Source organism: Sinocyclocheilus rhinocerous, unplaced genomic scaffold (genome assembly GCF_001515625.1).
Source record: "Sinocyclocheilus rhinocerous isolate Xijiao unplaced genomic scaffold, SAMN03320098_v1.1 scaffold1234, whole genome shotgun sequence".
NCBI lineage: Eukaryota > Metazoa > Chordata > Actinopteri > Cypriniformes > Cyprinidae > Sinocyclocheilus > Sinocyclocheilus rhinocerous.
In genome coordinates this window covers 1,804,492-1,826,981 of record NW_015656153.1, presented here as the reverse complement: position 1 = coordinate 1,826,981, position 22,490 = coordinate 1,804,492, and the positions used below count along the sequence as shown (strand labels likewise).

The following is a 22,490-nucleotide window of genomic DNA, read 5'->3' as shown; positions in this document are numbered from 1 at the left end:
TAAGTTCATAGGTTTTGCATGGAGCCCCGAGAGTTACAATTGCAGAAAAAAAAAAAAAAACTGAATGTTGTGCTCCATAGAAAAGTACATTTCATAAAAAAAGTACATTTCAATAAATGTCAGGTGGTGTAACTATCCAGTATAAAAATAAAAATAAATGTTTTTTTGTTTGTTTTGTACTCACTTGACTACAAAATGGCTTTCTGCATGTTGACTTAATAGATAAAAAGTTGCTCAAACATTATATATATATATATATATATATATATATAGTGTAAATAAATGAAGGTCAGTAGGGTTGTCTTAGAAAAAACAGCTAAAACATTATTCAGAATAACATTTTGAAGAAAATAAGTCATACAGTTAATCATTTTTAATTAATAATTGAATTAATAATAAAACATATTAAAATAAAATGTTTATAAAATTTATAATTTAATAACATTTTCACATCAAACAGAAATAGCAGCATTTAAGGCCCCAAATTTTCTTTTACCATCAATATCTTTTCCACCAATCAATATGATGCAGTTAAATGCTGCACAAACACAATAGACTGACTATGTGCAGGCCCAACCCAAAACACTTTACTTCACACATTTATCGGGGTATTGGCATTTACATACCCTGTTATATATGCTTCCTATTGTTATTTGAATTTCACCCAGCAAAACTACAACATTCTAAACAGGACCTTTTTGCAGAGTCCTCAGAAGTGTCATTACAGAAAAGGCGTCTTCGCTGTGGGGATTTAAATCGCTGCCAAAGTCACAATCACAATGAATATAAAACAAACAGAATCAGCCAACGAAATGAAGACTTTTCGCTCAAGTAGTCTCTCCAGATATTTAATATGTGTCCCTGCTGACCACATACTAAATAAACAAGATCTGCACAACAAAGTTTGTGCTGGAACGACGAGCTGTCAGTGTCAATCTCATTCACAATATACAAAAAAAAAAAAACTTAATAGTTTATCATATGAAATGAACCTTTTGTATTACCCATCATGAACCTGAGCATTAACAAATAGTGCACAGTTTCATGGGAAAGCAGGGAACCAATTGCAAATCATTTGGATTGTAAGTTTTGTTAGCTTTGAAGTTGTCTGCAGAAAAGATAATGAATGGTCAGTGAATGAAGGACTGAATGAGACTGAGCATGTAGAGAGGGCACAGTGGCTGAAGAGGCCCACAAAAGATTGATGAGTAGCTCTTGTAAAACAATGGTTTCACATCAGACATGCTTATTTTCCTTTGATGCATCCACTTTAACCCTTTGATTGCCATAACGAGTTTATTTCAGATCTGTGTGCACCCTATATTTGATGAGTGGTGATTTTACATTGTATGTTATAGAGATAAAGAGCTGATTCTGAGCATTGAATAAAGAAAAAAAGCTGTATAACGAATCAGATGTTTATGTTTATGCATGACCTGACATGACCTGAAAATTTCCAAATGATAAATGCATATAACCATACGACAATATTATCATGGTATTTGGATCACGATATAATACCATTGAAAGATATCCACGATATAATACCATTCTACATTTAGTGTATAATTATTCAGAATATATTAGGATCTTTTTCTCACTTGGTCCTTGAACTTTGATGTGTTGCGCAATTATATTCTTGGCTCAGTCTAAGGTCGGAGTTTGGTTGAAAAGAAGTAAAGAAGTGCGTTAATGCACAGTTATGTTACAGAATATTTTAGTATATAGCTTTTATAAATATTTTGAATGATCTTTTCATTTTTTTTATTTTCAGTTTTAATTTTGGTCAAATTTGAGTAATTTTGTAATACGCATTTTCTTAGTTTCTTTTTTTTTATATTTTGATATTTAAAACGATAGTTTACCCAAAATTTAAAATTCTGTCATTAATTACTCACCCTCATGTTGATCCAAACCCGTAAGACCTTCGTTTATCTTTGTAACACAAATTAAGATATTTTTGATGAAATCCGAGAGCTTTCTGACCCTGCATAGACAGCAATGTAACTACCACGTTCAAGGCCCAGAAGGGTAGTAAGGACATCGATAAAATAGTCCATGTGACATCAGTGGTTCTGGTTCAACAGTAATGCTACGAAGCTACAAAAATACTTTTTGTGCTCCAAGAAAACCAAAATAATGATTTTATTCAACAATTTTGCATGCATGTGGTGCTGCTTCATGGTTTTCTTTGCCCACAAAAAGTATTCTCGTAGCTTCATAAAATTACGGTTGAACCACTGATGACACATTCATCAGTGGTTCAACATTTTATCGATGTCCTTACTACACATTTTATCGATGTCCTTACTACCTTTCTGGGCCTTGAACGTGGTAGTTACATTGCTGTCTATGCAGGGTCAGAAAGCTTTCGGATTTCATCAAAAATATCTTCATTTGTGTTCCGAAGACGAACGAAGGTTTGCGGATTTGGAACGACATGAGGGAGAGTAATTAATAACATAATTTTCATTTTTGGGTGAACTATCCCTTTAAGTTTTCTTTTAATTGTATTGTAGAAATATGCATTTTCTGTAAAAATAATTTGAGACATCATGTATTGTGAAAAGCACTATAATATTATTACTATTTAGTTTCCATTTATTTTTATTTCAGCTTTAATGATATCCAAATATTGTAGTACTCTGGAGTTTTGATTTCCTCTTAGGCACTAATTGATAATTTTTTCTTTCTTTCTATAAGGAAAATATACATTTACTGGAAATGAACTCTTATTTAGAGTTGGATTGAGTGAAATGCATCTTTAACCAAACCAAAGCACAACGTCCACTGCCCCAAGATGCCACACCTGACACTAACCGTATCAGTCAAAACCTCCATGTCACAAAAAGGCTTGATGGAGCAGTCACTCCACTCTCCATAATTATAAATATAGACATTTTCCCTGTCAGTCAGATCAGCACTGAGGATGTAATGGGCGTTGAGTTAATTGCTGAGTGAGCCACAGCAAGAGAGAGAGAGAGAGCGAGCGGGGTACTAAACTGAAAACTGTCATTTCTGCCAAGCCCCTAATCATTTATGCTCCATTTTCGACCATGTTACTAAAACTCTTTCCTACTTATTACATAAATTGCAATTAGAAGTCATCATGACATGCTGCTGGGGGTCCTGACCTGTAATGGCTCCTAACACAGAGAAACCTTATTATCTGTCAAGAGGTGCTTTGGCATATGCCAGCGTTTTCTCGCTCTTTCTGTGTGACATGTTCTTTTGACTTCCTGTCTTCTGTAATTTAGATTTATTTAAGGAAGATTATTTTACAGGCTTATGAGTGGAATAATTTTAGTTCCTTTTGTCAAATGAGAAATTGCGTGTCATGAAGAGTTTATAGAGTCAAACAAGAATCGATGCGCATGGAAAGGTTAGCCACCTGGAACTGAAGCAGCATGCGAGATGTTGGCGTCACCTTAAAAAAATGCTGTGCCGTGGTCGATCCTTGAGTCTTATTTCACAAAATCAACCAAAAATGTGCAAAGTGAAAGAAAAACATGCAGTAATGAAGAACAACGAGTTATTGCAAACTGATTTACACTAACACAATTACAATTCTGTCATCATTTACCCTCATGTCATTCCAAACCTTTAATGATTGTCTTTGTTCTCTGGAACACAAAAGGAGATCATTTGAAAATGTCTCTGTATTTTTTGTCCATATAATGAAAGTTAATGGGGTTCAGTGTTGTTTTGGGCCTGACTGACTTTCACTGTATGGACAAAACAGTCTTATAGGTTTGGAATGACATGAGGGTGAGTAAATGATGACAGAATTTTCTATTTTAGTTCAACTATCCCTTTAATTACATATAATAAATTACTCTAAAGGTTAGTGTTCAGGTAGTTATTTTAAAAAGGACATGGATTATTAATTATTGCAAATGGATTGTGATGAATCCGCCAGCCTGTGAGACAGTACAGTTGACTTGAGAAATGTGTTCACAGTGTACTGTATTACCCATTCAAAACATTATATCTTAAGACAAAAAAAATCTTAATGACTTTTGTAGTCATTCATTTTGTTTTCATAAAAAAATACTTTTGACAGACAGCCAACAATATAGCTACAAATAACACTTCCTGTCGTGAAACCGACTGTAACAAATGTTGCCACAATCAACACATCATTTGTTTGGGGAAATTTGTCTGCTCTCTGACAATGCGGTAAGCCTGTGTGGGTCTAATTTGACCTAAAACAAGCAGTCCTATTAGTGATCTCTCTAATTGAATCGAGTGATATTGGTGGCCTTCTGTATGGTACTACAGCAGTGATGAACACACAGTTGCTCTATGCGTGGGAGGCGAGCATCAGCTGGCCTCTCTCCTAGCAACTACAAGTCCTTGAGCCCTTCTGTTTACAAAATGCCGGCACACACGGAGGTGCATGAGCACAGTTGGCCCACTCAAGCCTGGTCAGAGTTATTTGCATCCTAATGTGTAAGTTTCAATCTAAATAAAAGGCATTTAATGAACCACTCAACTCTGTCTGGGAAAAAGCTACAACTGGTGTGCCCTTGTCAGTGTGAACACTGGGCTGCACTAGGGTAAACACTATATATACCTGTATGTAGTGTGTGTGTATATACAGTATATATATATACACACACACACACGTATATGTATGACCCTGGACCACAAAAGCAGTCATAAGTAGCACGGGTACATTTGTAGCAATAGTAGCGTGGGTATATTTGTATCAATAGCCAACATGTATGGGTCAAAATTATCGATTTTTTTTTATGCCAAAAATCATTAGGATAATAGTAAAGATCATGTTCTATGAAGATATTTTGTAAATTTCCTACCGTAAATATATCAAAAACTAATCAAAAACTATTTTTATTAGTAATATGCATTGCTAAGAACTTCATTCTCAATATTTTTTCAGATTCCAGATTTTCAAATGGTTTTATCTCAGCCACATATTGTCCTATCCTAACAAACCATACATAAATGGAAAGCTTATTTATTCAGCTTTCTGATGTATAAATCTCAATTTCAAAACAATTGACCCTTATGACTGGTTTTGTGGTCCAGGTTAACACATATATATATATAGTATTTGTCAAAAGTTTGGAATGATTTGGAATGAAGTCCCTTATGCTCATCAAGGCTGCATTTATGTATTTATTTGCTCAAAAATAAAGTAAAAACACGAATATTGCGAAATACTATTACAATTTAAAAGAACTGTTTTTTATTGTAATATATTTCAAAATTCAATTTATTCCTCTAAAGGCAAACTAAATTTTCAGCAGCCATTACTCCAGTCTTCAGTGTCACATGATCCTTCAGAAATCATTTTAATGCTGATTTGGTGCTCAAGAAACATTTATTATTATTGTCAATGATGAAAACAGTTGTGCTGTTTAATATTTCTGAAAAAGCCTTGATACCATTTAAATGTTTGGGTATGGGTGTGTGTGTTTTAATAGAAACGAATGCTTTTATTCAGCAAATATGCATTAAATTAGTCAACAGTAAAACATTTATAATGTAATGTAAATATACACATACATACATACAAACATACATATATATTTTAAATAAATGTTCCACAAAATATTAAGGAGAAAAATCGATAATAAGAAGAACCATTATTAGCCTAATAGCTGAGCACCAATAATAATTGAGCAGCAAATCAGCATAATTTAGAATTTGTGAAGAATAATTTTATTATTATTTTTTGGTCTGGACTAAAATGTTCCATAAACTTACATTGACAGAGGGACTTACGGTGAACGTGGGCAGGTAAAAACCACCCTAGCAACCCCCTAGCAACCAAACAGCAACGCTCTTAAAAAAACTTACAAATCTAGTAGTTTTAAACTACAATCGTAACGTGGTATTAGCCACATCTGTTATGTAAAACAAAAACGAAATATTCTAAAAGCTTCACACTGTTCGAGGGATGCCCCATATGGTTTTGCGGAAGTATTTTTGGCGGAAACTATGGTTACCATGGCAATTTTTTGTCAGGGTACCGACTCTATTTCATATAACCTGTAAGCTAAAAATGTTTTTATCTGTGTTTCAGAGTGTCAAGAATTAATCCACAGCACAGAAACTTTGACATTCACATCCCCGTTCGCCATTGCAGCAGCATCTGAGCCTCCGTGATGAAGGAACCAGCCAGGAGGCGGTGTCTGATCAGAGCCCAACATTAAACATATCTGACGTCTATATCTCCATCATCATCATCATCATCATCGCCTCTCAATGTCCAAATAACTCTTTGCATTTCCGTGCCAGCGTTTTTGCTTGAAATTCGCCTTTTTCGTCTGTTTACCCTCTGAACGACTTTAGGGATCTGAAGTTTTGCCTCAGTTTGCGCAACCGGTGTGTGAACTCGATCAAACAGCCCGATCTGATCGCTGTCCAGGCGTGATTGTGTGTTGACACCAGGGGATTCATATGAGCGTGCCTCCAGTGATCCGACCGCCGAGCCCCCTCCCGGGGTCGCAAGGCATTTCCTTCCAAATCCAGATCGGCTTGAGCCGGGAACCCGTGCTGCTGGACTCCGGCGAGTTCAGCCTGGCGCAGGTCCGAGAGATGGCATGCTCCATCGTGGACCAGAAGGTAACACTTTCATTATGCATCATGTTTCATTCATTGCCTTTCATGTAATAAAACCATAGATGTAATCATCCTAAATAATCAAAGAATTGACCGGAGTCCGGAGTTTGGAAATAACTTTTAGCTACTTTTTAGACTGCTTACACATTTGGTGCTCAGAATCTCAGAATTTTGAGTTAGCAGGAACTTGAAAGCGTTATTTATATATTGGCTCTGTGTTTTAAGGCAGCATCTGTTCAAATATCTGCCTAATGAATTCTGTCCTTGAATGTATTTATTTAGGAGTCTGTTAAGCAGAACATACAGGCTTACAAACGAGCTTTAAACTGTCAAAAGATGACAATAAGATGAAGAAAATAATAGAAAATGGCGGTTAAAATTAGTCGTACTGTTAGTTTACTCCATAAACTGTAGCAACAGAAACACACTGAATGTGTAGCATCATTAAGTGTTCTGCATTGCATTTTCCATTGACAGCGATGACGACATGGTGACGTTGGGCACTTATTGAACCAGTGAAGGGCTTGTACTAACACACAGCATAGGCTATAGAGTACTGCAGGCCTGTCTCTCCTACTGTATTGCATTCCTTCAAAACTATTCAGTGGATTATGGCCAGTGGTCTTATGCTTTGTTTGATGATGTTTGGGAATTGGGATATCCTACAAGTTTATGTTACACTTAGTCAACATCAAGGCAAGATTTACTTTGGCTCACCTGATGAAATAGTTTTATAAGGTGGCCTTGGACTTACTTAAACCATGCATTTTCAAGAACGATGTAAGAACGGTTAAATAATCAGATTAAATGGATAGAAATTACTAATCAAAAACATCGTATCTGCATTGTTGCTCTGGAGTTTTTATATATATATTTTTTGCCATGAGACTAATACTGTTTTGGCAAAATTACACTATAAATTCATTAAAATGAGAAGTGACAGTGGCATGAAACTTGGCAATAGATGAAAACATATTTAGATATTTTAGAATATATCCTTAGAAATCAAAAAAATTATTTGTTTAATATGTAAGAATATTTATAGTTGTGTGTTCTTAATATTTTTATGTAATTAATTTTAGAAATTTCTATTGCCAGAATCTACAAGTTGTGATCTACTGAAGCAAACTGAATTTTAACCCGAAGTGGAGCTCTTAGAGTAAAGTAAAAATGTAGCCCAAAAAAAGTTTACCTACCCTCATATTTCTCCAAATCCAAATGGAAATGGTTCTTTAGCAACACTCTTTGCTCTTTTCTCCCCTATAGTTCTAAAATATTGGTCAAACATGATACACAAGAACTCAAATTAAGTTTCTGTGCCAAGTTTCCAGATGTTGCAAAGAAGTTCTATTGTGCATCTTAAAGTTATTGGTTTGGAACAAAGGTTTTCAGTGAATAATGTTATATTTCAGTTTTTCCTCACAAAAAACAACAACTACTGTGTGGGTTTAGAAGACTTGGAATATAGTGAACAAGTCATATGGACTATTTGAAGCTTAAAAGTTGCTTACTGTATGGAAATTATAAATAACTTTAATGTTTTTCATTCTGATAAATATAGTTAATAGGGATGCTCCGATCCGCCTTTTTCGCCTCCGATACCTGACGCCGTGTTGCTTCAAGTGCATCATTCGCCCTCTCTGACCAATACCCGATCCTAGAAAAATGGCACTATCGGAGCCGATACCCGATATGAATATCGGATCGGCGCATCCCTAATAGTTAATGGCTATGGTTTTAACTTTTTTGTGTAACTTTATTGTGCTTGGAATGACATGAAAGTGAAAGCCACATCTGACGACCTTTATGCAGTAAAGTAGCATGTGAACTCACAAGTACTTATAATAATACTTCTGTGTAGATTCATATTCTCCAAAATTGCATAACACAGTGATTACACAGCAGTCAGATTGTCACCACAACTTAAAAGGCGCATACGATGACATCTGCACAGTTATTAATATCTTTTAGCAAATTGCATACTCTGTTTTGTAAGCACCTGTGACACATCACCAGAATGATACTAGCTCCATAAATATTACTCATTGCGCACGTCTTACAAAGTTTGTGACGAGACAGGAGGTGTTGACAACAACATATTCCCACCATTATCAAACATTGTTTTCTTCCCAAAATCTCGTTCCCTCCCTTGAGGCTTCCTAGTTTATTCTGCGACACAAAGTGCAGAGGTTGCAGTCTGTAGTGTTTTAAGACATACAGGTGTTAAAATGCAGAACAGTATTTTGATAAGCATAACAACAACAAGCATCATGTGACACTTAACAAGAAACACCTTTTTTTTTTTTAGGCCTGACATTGTCAGTATGTGTTTTGGAAAATAGAAGTACTTGTTTAAATATATTTAGAAGAAAAAAAGCAAATGAGAACAACAGATCTGCAACCTGAGCTCCTTCAACGCCTTGTATACACGTTCTCAAATGGGGAGGCTCTCTTGAGCATAAGCACTCAGAGCATTTAACACTTTAAATAGTTCGATGTGAGATGTTGAATAAGTGTGTATGAGATGAAGGTGGCATTGTTGTGCAGACAGTCTCAAACAATTCTGTGCTTACATTGTTTAGTTGTACTGTATGTGTTCGCAGGATGGAGGGAGTAAGTTTAGTTTTGTATGTCTACCCACAGTACTGTGCTGTTGTGCGGGTGTTCATATTATGGAAAAGAACATGTAGCTCAGACGTAAATGTAATCTGACAACCCAGAGCTGTCTCTTTGAGTCACACTTCATTTCCTTCTCTTCTCTTTTATTGTTACATATAGGGTAAGTCTGATGTGTGACAACATATGTGTGACAACAGATGAATATAATTCTAACAATAGTACTGTTCAGTTTCTTCATATGTTGATTCCCTGTCGTACTGCAGGCAGAATTCGTCTTTAAAGGAATAGTGACAATAAAAACTTTGCCATCGTTTACTCATCCTCATGTTGTTCCAAACCTGCATGATTTTCTCTCTTCTGTGGAACACAAAACAGACATTTTAATAATGTACTCAATGGTCTTTTCCAGGCAATTACAATGAATGAGGATTTTAGCTTTCAAATTTCTAAAATCTAAAAGTAGTCAATGCAACTTGTGCTATATTCCATAGCTTCAGATGGCTTCAATGAGAACTTGATAAACAAATAGGTTAGATTGGTTTTGTGAACTGGATCAAATGATTAATCAAAAAGAACGATTCATTCACAAATTGGACATCACTGCTGCTCTCTTTACAGTTATTGGCGTCAACTGGTTCCATGAAGAACCTCCAACCTTTCCATTGCACCAAATGTTCTTTATATTGGAAAAAGTTTCAGTAGATTAAAAAAATAATAAGAACTGTTCATTGAAAAGTTCTTTGGGAAACCCAAAATGGTTCTTCTGTGACGTTGTAAAAAACGCCTTTTTTAACCCTTATTTTTAAGAGTTTAAGATTTAAGATTTTCAGTAAATAGTGACTTAAATTTTGTCACTGTTAAAGTTTATGGCCCTTTTTTGGTAACTTTTATTATGCTTAATAGGGCAACAGGATATATATATATATATTTTTTTTTTAATTCACCTTTTGTTTTATATAGATATAAAGTAATAATGATAACAGAAGCTTCATTCAGGTGAACTGTCCCTTTAAGGACAAGATGTTCTACACATAAGCTGGCCTTGGCAATCAACTTCAACTAGTTACAACTTCATTTGGCCTCTTTGCTTTGCTGCTTTGTTATGATGCAAGTTAAGGTCCGAGCCAGAGAACCGTTTAAGTACAGCAGAGGATAACAAATGTCTCTTGAGCTGTAAGGATCAAGGACCACCCTCAGTCAAATCCCAACAAGTCATGAAAGGTGGAGCAAGACTGCTTGACCATGAACCAATTTAAAGAGTATGATAGAATTTCTGTCATAATACAGTGTGCAAAGCTTTTCAACAGGCTAACGTGGTGGTTATAAGTTTGTCAGTACTGAGATTTATATAAATATAAGTAGATTTATAGCTGAAGATGTGTTTATATTTTCACTTTAGAAACAGAACATGAAGATGTTTGCTGTAAGGAAAACTTATTCACAGCAACTGCAAGATTATAAAGGTCAGATTGAGGGGAAACATTTTAAAAGGACAGAGTGAAAATGTGTCGCAGATTTGATTGTATTAAAGGAATAGTTCATCTCAAAAATGAACATTCTGTCATCATTTACTCACCCTCATGTCATTCCAAACCTGTATGAGTTTCTTTCTTATGTCGAACATAAAAGAAGATGTTTTAAAGAATGCTGGTAAAGTGGAGCGCACGTCCATAGAGCGGAAAACGTAGCGGAGCGTCACACCGCTCCGCTTCGCTCACATGCTCTGGTCCCCATTGACTTTCATAGTATTTCTTTCCCTACAGTGGAGGTCAGTGGGGACCAACAACTGTCTGGTTCTTCAAAATTCTTCAAAATATCTTCTTTTGTGTTCAACATACAGGTTTTACTATGACATAAGTGTGAGTAAATGATGACAATTTTCATTTTTGAGGTGAACTATTCCTTTAAGGCATGTTGACACCAAGAATGATAACTAGGCCTATAAAGGTAACTATGATAACTTTTTAGCGTCCACACCAAAATACAATCACATTCTGTTTATCAAGCACATGCTGCAGTTTTGTTGTCTGCCACTTTAAATGCAAATTCTGGGATTCTGATTGGCTGTCAGTGTTCTTATCGTTCATCACCTGGAAAAAATCAGTTTGAAATGGATTCCAACGATATATGGTTGCTCTGTGATGTTATTGTTACAGTTGTGGTGTGGATTTCACTAAAACTTTATTGTTATTATTGTATTTATCAACCTTGGTGTGAATGGCCTTTACACGATGATTCAGTTGATTCAGAATCGCATTCTGGGAGATTTTCTATGATTACTTAGACTCATCTTTGATGAAATGACCAAGCCATTCAATTTAGAAGACAAGCACATGATATTTCTAAAAGCGATTTTGAAAATAGACTTTATATGAAATATAGGTTTTAAAAAAAAATCACTCCATACATTTACCATAAGGAGCACATAAAACTAGCAACAAAGGGCAGCATTATGACCTGCGGTGAAAGAAATGAAAACTCTCTTTACCACTTCTCTTCTTTCTCACATTGACAAAAGTCCTTAGTGCTATCAAGGGGCTGCCTAATAGACTGTGAATCCATTAGTGCTCTGGATTATCAGGCTTAATTAAAGTGATAGCGCCTTTGTTTGAAGTTTGCACCTTTTTGCATTACTGCTCCTCAAAGTGTTCTTATTAATCAGCGGGGCTGCCGCACTCTTCATGCTAAGCACTAACCGATCCATCGCTCAGTCCATAGCATAGACGCGGCTGGCAGATGAGCATAGCTGATGACGGCTGTGCGGAACAGCTACTTGTGTTTGACGAGTGATTTCATATCAGCCTAATGCATCCATCATGGGTCTAAAACATGTAAAAAAAGATCCTCGTTGTCGTGGAGCTAGGTTTATTGACGCACATGGAGTCTCTCTGAAAGTGGGCATAAAAAAGACCAGTGTATTTTGCTATTCACAGTGTTGCGACGAAATAGGCTTCAAAAGCTGTAGATTTTAACACAATTATACATTTACATTGCCTAAGACATTATATTTGAATTATCGATATTAGCTTATATGGTCATCTTCCCAGCACTGGTCTTTCTATGTGAGTCTTTCTAGTTGCTTGGCAACTGATTATGATTGCCTGTGAAGTACTTATCCGAGTGCCATTATGATGACGAGAGCCATGTGTGGTGGGGTCACGCACTCACAGACACACACACACACACACACACACACTCCCACACTGGGGTGAGAGATGAGAGCTGCACATAGCCCATTGTTGAGCAGCTGTTCTGGAGAGTATTCAAAGAGCTTTCATTACCATGAGATACATGATGGTGTGCATGCGTGTACGCGTGTGCTTACGTCTGTTTTTGAGAACCGTGGCTTCATAGCATCCCATTCATCTTGATTTTTCAACAATGTGTAGCGGCACTGCAAAGCACCCTTTGGTCTTTCAGCCAATCAGGTGGCTGAATGGATTCTTGTTGTTGTATAGAATACTGTGGCTCTGGCAAAATAGTCTTCAAATGTGTTTCTAAGGTGCACCCACTTGGAGCGCAGGACTTCAGTTTTGCTCTTTCATTTAATAGCATTATTGAGATATGGACTCTCATGAGCGCCAACATGGAAATACGACGGAGAGTTAACAAAGAAACTTGTTAATTGCTTTCAGTAATGAAGTAAACACTGCATATTGCAGTAATTGAAATGACTAAAAATATGTAGTGTTTGTCTCAGTGTCAATGCAGTTTACTGGGAGGTTACATCATTTTCATGGGTGTTCAAGCAGGGTTTGGAAAACACAATTATCTCTTCAGGAGAACCAAGCACAAACACAGTCATGTAGTGCTTTTTTAGTAGTCTGTACATTCAGTTACTGAAAAAAAAAATCCCTATAACAAGGTATACTTGAGTCACTTCGAGTTGAACCTTAAAGCATCACCATGAAATTTACGGATCAAGTGTCTGATTTATTTAAGCATTTAGCACTTTTTGTTTGTTTTACTGATATATGTAAGTAAGGGGTGAAATATCCTTTGACATTTTTTGGGTCAGCGATGTGAAAAATTGATCAAAAGTGGCAGTAAAGACATTTAGAATGCTTATAGAATAGAAATAAATGCTGTTCTTTTTAACTTTCTATTCATTGTTGAATCCTGGAAAACATGTATTAAATTTTCGACAAAAATATTGAGCAGCACAGCTGTTTTTTTTTTTTTCATTTCAGTGTATTAGAATGATTATGCTAATTCAGCTTTCTTCCATCACAGGAATATATTACATACTTACTGTATACCTTCAATATACTTACCTTATTTACCTGTACACTCATTCAGAGTGGAACATATGTTATTACTTGTAATTGATGGTTACACCACATTTTCTTTATTGTGGACATCCTTATTGACCCTTTTCATAAAACATGCTTTTGCAACGAGGCAAAAAAGTCACTCTTAATCTAATCAAGACTTAAATGTTGTTAATTTCATATGAAAGCAGTACAGTGATTGGAGAAGCACACAAAAGCTTGGCTTACATATTGTTTCATGATTGTTGCACCTCATGCTGTGTGAGGTAGTCCAGTTCACCCTATCATAGGCAAAATATCAAAATTATGAAGTCAATTTAGAGGTGCACCACCCGCTAAGCCTGTCATGTTATTTTAATGATCTGCTGTAGCACCTCAAAGCCCAACAGAACTTGCGCTGTCTCCAGCCGAGTGCACTTTGCCAAGGGTTAGTTAGTGGGCATGTCGGCACTGAGGAAGAGAGCTGTAAAATACTCACTAATAAAGTGTGAACATACAGCTATTAAGGTGACAATGAGAATCTTAGCAGTCCTAAAAGAGAGCTGTAATTAGATACAGTGTGCAGTCTCATTTTATAGTGTCGCTCACCCAGATGATTCTCCACAGGATTAAGCACATGTAAATGTACAGTATGTGAGTGAGATCTTAATGTTGAGCTTTGAATTGAGACATAAAGCTCTTTACCATCTCAATGATTAGCTTAATTTTTTTTAAATTGGTGCTCTGCTCCTTTTTGGCCTATGCAAATTCTAGTCGTTAGAAATCGTCAGTATAGATTTGATTAAAGGGCTAGTTCAGCCCACAAAAAAGGAAATTCTGTCATCATTTACTCACTCTCATGTTGTTACAAACCTATATGACTTCTGTGGAACTTAAGATATTTTGAAGGACATTTTGTCCATACAGTGAAGTCACTGGATTCTAAAACTTTAACTTTTTTTTGCACAAATGATGACAGAAATTTCATTTTTGGGTGAACTACCTCAAACTTTTATAGATATTAATATGATATGATATGATATGACATGAACCTGGTCTATAACATCTTGATGCAGCAGCAATGTCTTTTGCAGAACACACAGATGGTTGTTTCCTTGTGTGTGTGTGTGTATAGGGTGTATAAAAATAGGAGCAGTGCTCCAATAGTATTGATCAGTGGTTGTTACAGCACAGCCAGCAGCTACTAACCTGCAGACTACACATGGCTCGGGCAGACTGATTGACCGATGGTGGTTAGGGTTCATGCTGTCTAGGCTCATTGACTGGCTCTCTCTGAAGTCTCTCTGAGTTTGGTTTTCTGGTATATGTACAAAGCCATGTACTTTACAGCTCTCTATCTAATATGATACATTTCCACTCTCAGATGTTTTGAACTGTGAAATGTTTTATACAGGAACTGCTCTTATGTTGAGTACATGGATTATTGGATTGATTTGGTTTGTGTAAACCCTCTGTTAAATGCTTATTTTCCACGAGTCAATGGGAAACAAAGCCACTTTTCATCCACTATTTGGTGCTCAAGAAACATTTATTTTTATTATAAATGGCAAAAACAGTTGGGCTGCTTAATATTTTTGTGAAAAACACAATATTTTTTCCAAGATTCGTTGATGAATAAAAAAAGGTTCAAAAGAACAGCATTTATTTGAAATAGTTTTTGGTTACACTTTATTTTAAGGTGTCCTTGTTACAGTGTAATTACACATTTAAGTACTGAGAAATATTAATTAACTACATGTACTTACTATATGGGTAGGCTTAGGATTAGGGTTACTTGCATGCATAATTTACTGTTATTATAATAGTAAGTACATGTGTAACAAGGACACCTTAAAATAAAGTGTTACCTAGTTTTTTTTAACAAAAATAATTTTGTAACAATGCAGTAGTCTTTACTGTCACTGATCAATTTAAAGGTGGGGTAAGCGATTTTTCAAAAGAATCGTTGCCTGGGTTGCGTACGTATGTGTGGGGCGGAGCTATCAAAACGCCCCTACCCTTTTGGGGTAGGGGCGTGTTTGTTTTGGTGATTTCAAATGTCAACATTGGCTACCAGAAATCGCTTACCCCACCTTTAATGCATTGTGAATTAACTTTATTATTAATTTAATTATTAACTGATTTAACTGAAATTCACAGTTTTGTTTGTTTTGTGAGAAATAGGTTTAAAAATCATGTAAAATATTTTTTAATCATTTTTATTGCATGTTCACCTATTTACAGTGTAATTTTTACATAGTTCTGTAAATTTTAAATTTAATCTGTTGAACAGTTATTAGTGCTTTGTGCAAATGCTTTGTTATGACACAGTTCTAGTTGCTGTCATACATCACCACACATCATAAACACATTGGTTTGTAGTGTAAATAGTTTTACCATTTTCTGCACTTTTTTTTCTTCCAGTTATTTATTATATAGTGGCTAATGAAATGGAAGAAAGTAGCTTACTTCCGTGTTTTGGAATTATTTGAAATAGCTTGCCTCCGTGTTATGAAATAAGATATGTATGTCCGAATTCATAGTCTTCTTAAAACTAGGGTGACCATACGTCCAAAACAGCTTGTTATTATGCATGCCACCTTGAAGGGATAGTTCACCTAAAAATGAAAATTCTGTCATCATTTACTCACTTTTACTTACTTCTATGGAACAAAAAAATATGTCTTAAGGCCCGTTCACACCAACGACGATAACTATAAAGATAACGATAAAGATATAGTTCTAAAAATCGTTCTCAATGTTAAAGAATAGCAGAGTCCACACCACAACTATAACGATAAAGAGAAACGATATCGTTGGAATCACTTTCAAAACGATTTTTTCTCAGCTGATGAACGATAAAAAAATCGGCAGCCAATCAGAATCCATCCTGCTGTAACGAGCTCAAGAATTTAAAGCGGCAGACGCATGTGCGCTTAGAATAAACGGATGATATCGTTCGCTGGTGTGGACGCTAATATCGTTATTTTTATAGTTATCTTTATAATTATCGTTCTTGGTGTGAACGGGGCTTTAGTGTTAGGATATACATATGTCTTAGTGTTTTTTAGTAATCACCAGAACTGGTTACCAGCATTCTTCAAAATATCTTAGAACAAAGAAAGTCATACAGGAATGACATTAGGGTGAGTAAATGATGACAGAATTTTCATATTTGGGTGAACAATCTCTTTAAATTTAGCACGTATGACGTGAGGAAGTATGACAGCAACTATAAGAGCTGTGTCATAACAAAGAATCTGTAGAATTTTGCATTTTTATTTTAAGAGAACGCAGCCATTCCTTAAACAACACAAATATTTGCACTGTCCTCTATTGGTGCTTCAGTGACAGCATTCTTAAATATTAGATACAAGTTGTCAGCCACATTTTTAAAACATGTTTTGGAAAGCATAATATTGCAAATTATATTTCTCAGTACAAAGCAATCTCCCTTCTGGCACGTTCATACAGTTTTTTCACAGCAAACTTCACTGCCAAAGTTACAACAGTGTTAAGTTCATTACACTTCACCCAACCACTCTGAATTTACTTATGGTGAAACTAATGAAATGAATCAAGTTGAAACTCGGAGAACTCCTCTGGAAGTGCCAGAAATTACTGTGACGAGCCAAATGGATGAAAACAATAATGATTAAATCATTTTTACAGTGAATAAGAAAATGTTTCATAGTATTGCATCTGCTTAACATGTATAGTATAGTTATGCCAAATATGAGAGCATTTGAGCCAAAACAATGTGGTGCAACATTTGACTCACTCATGCTTTTGCACGCAATGGCTCATAGCACTACAAGGAAACAGACCACACTGCTCTACTGACTTTGGTACAGTGTGAACAGCTATTTCTCCTCTGCTCATAGCCTCTTGCTTATTTATCATCCTCAAAACTGATTACAAGACGACGGTCTGTGCGTCACTGGTGTCTGTTCATCTACTGGCATGGATTTCGTAGCCTAATATAGTTAGACATCACCGCATATGCGCTGCTGCTGTTGTCGTTGTCATCCTTGTTGCTGATAGCTCACATCTTTAGTCTGCAATCCTCACTGCGATTTATACTTGTTTTGAAGTGAAGTGTCACATAAACCGCCCTGATTTTATATCAAGTTGATATTTTTATGTTGTTTTCCCTTCACTTCCTATAAGACTGCCACGATAGAACATGTGTGACACACATGTCACAGGGCCGCCCTTATACATGACAGTATTTGGTTTAGCCTTACATATACACTGCATCCAAATATGCCTACATCTCTACCATATCCACCTTATATTTAACGTAAGTGTGCAACCATTTGTAACTTGAATGTGTGAGGCTTCCGGTGTCATCCGTTTCTGGTTATTTTTTGCTGTACAAAACAGGTTGTAATACTGCTTGATATTGCACACTGGTATTTCTTATCATTTTATTGTAATGTATTGTTGTTAAACTAAACACATTGTTTGTAGTGCAAATAGTTTTACTGTTTTGTGCACTTTGTTATTCTTCTAGTTATTTATTATACAGAGTTATATAGCATATTTCAATTATGTATAATTTTTCCCCCCTGAAATTACACAATTAAATATGAAAATATAAAATGTGACTGGCATTTAAAAATCCATTTGTACAGCCGTCATGTTCTAGCTAGAGCAGGGAAAATAACTAACTAATCAATGCAATCATAGAGAGGGATTTTCCGCTGACGACTGGACACTGAAGGAATCAGTGTGGACCTCATCAAAAGCATTTAAATACAGCTACACCAACCAGAACTTAATTTAGACACGTTCTAGATAAGAACATCCATGATCAAACCTACCAGATCCAACAAAAAATTCAAAGTTCAAGATGCACTGAATCCGGTAAAATTGCATGTAATGTTTGCATGGTCTAATAAAGGAAAATAAAGTAGTCGCTACTTAAGGGAATTTATTTTAGTATAAAATGTGATTTTTATTTACTAGCCTGTTATTCAGTTCATTTTATTTATTAGAGTGAACAGGCCCTGCAGAGTAAATTACATTGTATCGTTCGTACCTGGGCAAACTGAGTGCCAGTCCCAGAGCTGGTCAAAATTAACAAAGCTTATTGGCGTTATAAAACATGGTATCGTCCAATGTAATGGCAAATAGGCTTCAAAATTTACATAGTATAATATGTCGTACATAGTAGTAAATGTCCTGCATTGTCACTTCTGCAGTTGTAGTCAAAATTATTCATACCCTATGATCAAACAAGGCTGTGAAAATAAGTCCAGATTGTTTATCCATTTGATCTTTCTTTCAGATGTTTCCAAAAAATCTAACCTTAACTGTAAGTAAAAATTAATTCTTATGATTAAAATATCTCTGAAGTATATTCCCATTCATATTAGCATTTTTTATCACACCAGGATGACTAGGAACATGAAATTATCCAGCCATCATTAATCACAATGAGTAAAATCAAAGAATATATTTCTGATGTGCAGCAAAAGATTGTTGAACTTCACAAATTAGAAAGTGGCTGTAAGAAAAGAGCTAAAGCATTAAAAATCCCCATTTCCACCATCAGGGCAATAATTAAGAATTTCCAATCAACAGAAAATGTTACAAATCTGCCTGGAAGAGGACATGGGTCTATTTTGTCTTAAAGCAAGGCAAAGAGGATAGTTTGAGTGGCCAAACACTCTCCAAGGATCACAGATGGAGAACTGCAGAAAATAGTTGAGTTTTGGGGTCAGAAAGCCTCAAAAAAACAAAACAAAACAAAACAAAAAATTGCAAACAGCACCTACTGTACATCATCACATGTAATTTTATGAGGGTTTCAAGAAAAATCCTCCTCGCTCATCCAAAAACAAACTCCAGCATATTCAGTTGTCAGACACGACTGGAACTTCAAATGGGACAGGCTTCTATAGTCAGATAAAACAAAAAAAATTGCTTTTTTAACCGCAAACACTCGAGATGGTTTGGGTGCACACAGGGATAAAAAGTAGTACCCCATGTGTACAATGTAATATACTGCTGGATCTTCAACGTTGTGGCCCCATTTTTCTGCCAGAGATCCTGGATATTTTGTTCAGATAGATGGCATCATGGATTCTATCAAACACCAACAGATAAACAATTGACTGTCCATGCTAGAAATCCTATAATGGGCTAAGGTTGGATCTTCCAACAGGACAATGATCCACAAAAAAAAAACATCAAAATCAAAACAAAAATGGGTCACTGAGAACAAAACCAAGTTCCCTGACCTGAACCCTATAGAAAATGAGGGGTGAACTGAAGAAGATAAGCACCAACATGGACCTGGAAATCTGAAGGGTCTGTAGTGATTCTGGCTGGAGGAATGGTCTTGGATCTCTTGTTAGATGTTCTCTAAACTTATCAGGCATTATAGGTGAAGACTCAGAACTGTTCTCTTGGCAAAAGGAGGTTTTATAAAGTATTGAATAAAAGGTATGATTACTTGTGGCCAATGTGTATTAGAGAAAAACATTTACTTCATGATGAGATTTTCCCTCCATTTTAAATTGAAAGGTTAGATATTTGTACATTTTTAAAATCAAAAATCAAAAGTATTATCGATGCAGATTTATTTTCATAGCCTTCTTTGATCATATTTACCAAGGGTATGAATAATTCTGAGCACAACTGCAACAAAGCAATAACCAGGTGGTCACTCTAATACAATGCCTACACACTATGGTCAGACTATTTTTTAATCATTACCTTCAGCAAGAAAACACAGCCAAAACAAAAGGCAAAAGTACCAAAATTATCTACTACTTCCGTTGTACTACTGTCCTATAAAGCAAATCATTGAAGTGACTCAACTGACACTGCAAGTCACATGACACTGACAACATGGCAGATAGAGTATGTCCGGATTTCAATTACACTACACGTATTCATACTATATAAAACATACTTTTAAGAGGTCACGAAAAGTAATTATTTAAATATAGTGTGATTTCATGGATATAATGTGTTTTTGCATGCATGCTCGGCTAAAAGTAGTTAATATCAATGCAAAGGTTAACTGATTGCAAATCATCCAACACATCCACGTGCACATTCACTGTGATGTGAAAATGTATTTATACACGCTAAAGCTTAATTGTAATAGCAGTAATCCAATATGTATTTTATATGTAATATAATGCATGTCTCCCAATATGACAACAGGTTGATATCATTAGTTTGAGTAATTAAAGGGCTAAGGCTCTTAAGGATGTCAAAGCGGTGCTGGGAGGAAGGAACGGCGCTTTAGCGTTAAGAGCAGGGCATTGAGCCTGGTACGGCGTAGGCGAGAGGGGGTTGACAGTTAGAACGGATGAATCACTCCTTACAAGCTTTCAGAGCGCTCGCTGGCTCGCTCTTTCTCTCTGCCCGTCCATCTTTTTTTTCCTCTCTCAACATACCTGCCTTTTTCGACACACACAAGTGCTCGCTCCACCCTGACAACCAGCTTCAGCAACCAGTTGTTTAAAGGGAAGACAACATCCAAATTGATGTTCTTCTCTCCGCGCTAGCCTGTCATCTATAAAACACATACAGAGAGATGGCAGAAAATGACAGTCATGAAAGACCATCAAGCAAGGGGGTCTGGGCAGCTCTCTAAGAGGCAATAACATAGAGTTATTGTCAGAGGATTCCACCGATCGGAGCCAGACATCTCCCAAGGGGTTAATGACAAGGATCGGTGTGTCTTCGGCTTTGATGGCTCTGACATGCAGCAGATATATGTGCATCCATTTGTGCCAAACAAATGAATAATGCTCAATCAGGAAAGAGCCTTGGGTGTCCGCTGCCATGACAACCCACACTGTTACAGTGAGGCTGCTGTCATGGTGACCTCAAAAGCACACTTGCCTCTGTGTATCTTCATTGTATAGCACTCATTAGAGCTAGACAAGAGGGGAAGGAATCTGCACAATTAAACCTGTGTCCTGCAAGTGGTGTCAAATTTAATCTAATACACACCGTAATGTCGTGAGAATACCGGAGGAGAGTCTGTGTGGGGCTCGAATCAAATTTCCACGCATTGGTTTGGAATGCGTGCTTGCGGTGGTATGCTTTTAAAAGGCACCTCAGTGAATGATACGCTAACAGCGCGTTTTGGTGCAGTGTACATCTTGAGTGGGCGTTCGGAGGTGAGCTCCTCTGCCAGGTTGCTAAACAATGATAGAGTCATCGCTGTTTTCTCTAAACCAGTGCTCTGGTTAGAAGCGCGCTTGAAACATTTGCATCGATCAGATGCTCTTTAGAGGCTCTGACTGTAAAATGGCACATTTGGAATTGTGAATAAATGTGACACGGCTATTCGACTGGATTGGGAACAAGGCGAATGATTAGTGTTCAATCTGTTAACCTGTAGCCTGATAATCATCATATGCTTTCACGGTCTGTTAGCATCCAGATATCTTGGATGGAGCCGTTTTGTAATCCCGCAGTTTCTTTCTCAACGTTAGTCACTGCTGTTCGGTGTCTCTATTTAGAAATTGGATTTTCTCCACGTTCGTTCACTTCCTTTTCAGCGCTGTGCCATACTTTGCTCTCTGTAGATGCCTCTTCAGAAATCTCATTCGAAGCGGCTTCCTGAATCTTTGTACGTTTATATACATACAGGAATATCAGGCACATACGTGCTCTCAGCTGCATGGTTGCAAAACCAGAAAAGTGTTTATGAAGTGTGAAGAGAATTTAATCAGGAAAAGGTTGAACAAAATTGAGCATTTGAGAGCTAGCTGACTTTAAATTCATGGAATTTGAATTGAACTGGACACAACACACAGAAAGTTGAATTGGAATGACAAGAATAAGAATGGATCAAAATAAAAATGTATCAAAAATATGATATATTATATTATATTATATATTGTGGCATTTATATTTATTTATATATCATATTTAAGAAAATGAAAAGTTGAATTTCCTTCAATTTTAATTCTACTTCCTTAAATTAATTTAATTAAAATTTTCAATTTTCAAAGCAATAATATATATATATATATATATATATATATATATATA

At 36.1% G+C, this 22,490-nt stretch overlaps 1 protein-coding gene across 2 annotated transcripts in view; it reads left to right on the top strand.

Moving 5' to 3' along the window:
* The first annotated feature begins 6,067 nt into the window (after window positions 1–6,067).
* The window catches only part of LOC107719483 (serine/threonine-protein kinase D1-like), a 40,305-nt gene continuing 23,882 nt past the window's right edge, over window positions 6,068–22,490 (top strand). For both annotated transcript variants that reach the window (XM_016526902.1, XM_016526901.1), the window contains exon 1: window positions 6,068–6,594. In XM_016526902.1, coding sequence (XP_016382388.1) covers window positions 6,430–6,594 — 165 coding nt within the window. In that variant the 5' untranslated portion in view covers window positions 6,068–6,429. The remainder of the gene's footprint in view (window positions 6,595–22,490) is intronic.